Source organism: Austrofundulus limnaeus, unplaced genomic scaffold (genome assembly GCF_001266775.1).
Source record: "Austrofundulus limnaeus strain Quisiro unplaced genomic scaffold, Austrofundulus_limnaeus-1.0 Scaffold163, whole genome shotgun sequence".
Classification (NCBI taxonomy): Eukaryota; Metazoa; Chordata; class Actinopteri; order Cyprinodontiformes; family Rivulidae; genus Austrofundulus; species Austrofundulus limnaeus.
Window position 1 is genome coordinate 663123 of NW_013952565.1, and position 4142 is coordinate 667264.

The 4142-nt window shown below is 39.5% G+C and overlaps 2 protein-coding genes across 3 annotated transcripts in view; one reads left to right on the plus strand and one right to left on the minus strand.

Annotated features, from left to right (window-relative positions):
• The window catches only part of LOC106523687 (nuclear receptor-binding protein), an 18489-nt gene extending 17292 nt beyond the window's left edge, over window positions 1-1197 (minus strand). Inside the window, exons 1-2 of one of the 2 annotated variants that reach the window (XM_014017208.1) lie at window positions 1063-1197; window positions 359-742 (exon numbers count right to left, since the gene is read on the minus strand). In XM_014017208.1, coding sequence (XP_013872662.1) covers window positions 359-574 — 216 coding nt within the window. In that variant the 5' untranslated portion in view covers window positions 575-742; window positions 1063-1197. The remainder of the gene's footprint in view (window positions 1-358; window positions 743-1062) is intronic. The other variant, XM_014017207.1, reaches the window with a different exon arrangement.
• A 1217-nt stretch (window positions 1198-2414) lies between these two features.
• LOC106523688 (BTB/POZ domain-containing protein KCTD3) overlaps window positions 2415-4142 on the plus strand; it is a gene marked incomplete in the record, with an annotated part of 8446 nt that continues 6718 nt past the window's right edge. Inside the window, 2 exon segments of the mRNA XM_014017209.1 lie at window positions 2415-2811; window positions 3140-3193. Of these exon segments, the coding sequence (XP_013872663.1) occupies window positions 2741-2811; window positions 3140-3193 (125 nt within the window).

Below are 4142 nucleotides of genomic sequence, written 5' to 3' on the forward strand. Positions count from 1 at the left end.
GCCACAGGCTGATTGCCTCCATGCCACGCCACACTGAAGCAGTCATTTCTGCAAAATGATTCCCCACCAAGTATTGAGTGCATAACTGAACATAATTATTTGAAGGTTTACTTTTTTTGTATTAAAAACACTTTTTTTTCATTGGTCGGATGAAATATGCTAATTTTTTGAGATAGGGATTTTGTTTTTCCTTAGTTTTTTTTGCCAAAATCATCAATATTAAAACAATAAAAGGCTTGAACTACTTCAGTTGGTGAGCAATGAATCTAAAATATATGAAAGTTTAACGTTTATCAGTACATTACAGAAAATAATGAACTTTATCACAATATGCCTGTGGTGTAAAATGATAGTGTACCTCCTCTCGACGTTTCTGCCAGCGGCCACAAGGACTCTCCTCCAGGATGTCGGATTCATCTTCACTCTCATCCTCATCCTCGGTGGCTGAGGTGGCAACAGGCGCTGGAGAGGCCAGAGAGGAGGGTACCTGTTCCGTATTACCGCTGTTCCCGGCGGTAGACTCCGGCTTCCCGTCCGGACCTGGACATACTTTCACCTCGGCCTCCTCCGACATCACCTCCAACCTTCCTGACGTCGCTTCGTTAGGTTTCCGATTCTGGGGCAGCAACGACTGATGGGACGCCTCTGTCTCCAGCTCTCCTCCCGCTGACTGAACTGGTCACAAATCCATTCTCCTTTACAAGACCAGGCCACCGGTGTAATGCTCGGAGAGGGAGAAGGGCTACAGATATTACACAACAAATAAGAAGCGCGTTGAGTCACTTTACCTTTACGACCCTTTCACAAAGTTAACAACTAGAGACAAAGTTTACGTCCTGCTCATAGTAGCTTTGACTTGCGAGGACGTGGCGCAAGGAGACAAACATATCTTAAAAATAAATGACCGTAGCTGGTGTTCAGGTTTGTTAAAGCTAACGTTCAATGTTACCATTAGCTTAAGAGTTCAAGCACCCAGTAGTTTGCTAACTTTCTCTCAGCTGGTAAATAAACAAATTGTTTGCAGCCACAAACTCTTTCAAACATAAATTAACAAAAACTTACCCAGGAACACAGCATGACCCCCAAAATATTTCGTTTTGCGTTACATGTTAGGGAAAGCAGTAAATACTTGGTGAGAGCAAACATGCTAGTTCGTCATAAAAAGTAGCATCTCGAGTCCTTTCTCTCATCAGAGGTGGGAGGGGCGGGGCGGGTTCTCGAGGAGTGCAGCGCGCGCACAGAAAACGCAGCGCTGCTAGAGTACACCGCGTACCGATACTGTATGGGAAGTAAACTTACCATATATTTTTTATTTATTTTACATTTTTAAGTAGTGTGTCCATAATTACGCTGTTCCTCGTCAAATTATCATTCCAGCAATTTAGGTATTCAAAGAGAAAAAAAAGTACCTAACATTTCTAATACAAAAAGCTAACAAAAACAGAAAAATGTGAGCGCATACTATGCATCCTTAAAGTTTCAAACATCAAGAACTGAAACCGCAGCAATTTAATTACAAATAAGCACTTTTAAATGCAAGCATCTCCGTGTAATATATTTTTAAAGACAAACCCTGCTCATTCTAGAAAAACAAGACTACTTCTCTAGGGCTAAAAGTAAAGAAAAATACATGAATATAAAAAAGCCATTTGTTTTTGTCATTGCATGTATTTGAACCGATAATTATGAATAAAAAGAATTACATTCTCAGACCATAAGCTTTTTGAGAATTTTTTATGGATATTTGTAATATATTTCAAGTCCAGCCAGCCATTATGTTAAATACTTTTTTACACTAATGTTATGTATGTATTATTTATGTAATGTTATTTTAGGAAGAATAAGCCACTTTGACTACCGGTAGTCACTGAGGGGGAAATGTGTGCTTTGATTATATGTCACAACGGCCTGCCATAAAACATTTTCTTGTCACACAGCAAGCTAATGAGCATTCTTGTTTTACTCCTCGCTTTATGACATATTGCACTGATTTATATATTAAATGAGTCCTCAAAAAGAACCACGGACTATTTTCCCCTCTTTTTCAAAATTATTTCAATTCGCATCCACTGTCATTCAGCGCAGCATCAGACGTAGATAAACTCAGAGATTTCATGTCGACCGAAAACACGTTCTTGTTCGGAGTTTACAAGGGGCTGACAAACAAAATGTTGACATTGTCATTTTATTTCACACTTTAATAATTAGAAGTCATGAAAATCACAAGTAGCATTCAATTTGTCTGCATATTGTATGTTTACGAAAGAGGAGTGTAACTTTTAAAGCTACGCGTTTCAGCGAAACAGTAAGGAAGTGGGGGGGAACTATCTTGTCACTCCTGGAATCAGAGAACACAGCTGTTTGACGATGCTAAAATCCTGCGCAACCTGGTGTCCAACGAGTTACATGCAGAGCAGTGATGCAAGCAGGCTTGCTCGGGAAAATAAGGGGGTTCTCGTATTGCTCTGATTGTTTATTTATTTATTTATTTTTGATAAAACAATGCCTCCTGACTTGTCCACTCTGCGGAGGTTCTATAAAGCGACTGGCGCAGAACGAGCGGGTCGTGTGTAGCGGGTTTTTGATGGAAGGTGGGACGAGGGAGACGCTGTGAGTCTGGGGGAGTCGGGGCATCAGCTGAGCTGCTGAGAGAGGAGGGTTAGCAGGCTAGCCTTTGTGAAAGAATAGTCACAACACAACAACACTGTCTTGTAAAAAAGCAGTCCCCGGTTCGGTCATCATGGCCACTAATGGTAACAGCCCTTCGCCCGCGATGGGAGAGATCATCCAGTTAAATGTCGGTGGGACAAGGTAAGCCTCGTCCATCGGATACTGATTGTCTCATTTTTGTAAACTGGAGCTTTGTCTAAATGTATGATAATTTCCGGATGATCTAACAGTCACTGATGTAAATGGAGACAAACGACTTCATGTCTGTTATCATCACTGCTTTGTTACACTAATAAATAATTCAGATTGTACACAATGTACCTTAAAAACAAATTTTATTTTACACCAGTAAATAAATCCCGAGTCATCTGCTCAACAAAACATCCAGTAAAAGCTTTACTTAGACTGTGATCCTGCACTTGTTAAAAGAGATGCCATTTATAATAAGCATGTTTTATTTATACTGCAGGTTCAGCACCTCCAGACAGACTCTGATGTGGATCCCAGACTCCTTCTTCTCAAGGTTGGTTTGATGTTGTCAGTAGTTTGAGACCTCAGAAACACACTGCACGTTTGATGAACAGCTCTTTACTACTGTTGTGTGTCTGGATCGGTTGCAGAAGAGTTCTTTTATTCTTTGTAAATTCACATTTAACTGGTTGAGCTGCAAAAAGTGCACAACAACTGCACAGAAGTTAGTAAAGACAGCTGACATGCAATATTACAGAAATCACATTTCATTAAAAATGTTTAATTTTCCTCTTTTTTTAACAAATGCATCTTGTTATTTCTGTGTTTGGTGGAACAGCTGAAATTAGAACAAATCTGGCATTACTATAAAAGAGTCATAATAAAGCCTGCTTCTTTAATATCACAAAAGCTTATTCTGTTTTAAGTCTCTGAGAACAGAAAACACTTTCCCCTTAATATATACTGTGAATATAGCTAAAAATACACTTTATACATTGCTAAAATATTTGTACACAAGTGCACTGTCAGATGCTTGTTCAGAATATAAAGTAATTTAAGACTTCAGTGTCTAAAGTTACAATGAAAGCTGGTTGAGGCTGGATTCACACAGTCTGACAGCAGCTGAGTCTGTCAGACTGTCTCAGCTGTCCCCAGTTTTCACTCACTGTAGAGCAGTGGTTCCCAAAGTTGGGGTCCTGAAACATCAAGGTGGGGTCCTGAAAAGATTTTCTAAATTAATTACATTTTGCCTTAATTGTTACAAAGGAGTGAGGTTAGTATATTTAAAATGATAAATGTAGTATAAAAATATTGTTACCATGCCCATGTTTTGTTGACCTGATACAAATGTTTATCATCCAAAAATAGTTGGTGGCTCAGGTCTCTACTGTTATTTTGTGGGTCAAAAGCTGAAAAGTTTGGGAACCACTGCACTTTGGTTCCCAAAGTTGGGCTTGGGACCCAATAATGGGTCATGAAGCACCTTGGATAATCTCCAGAAA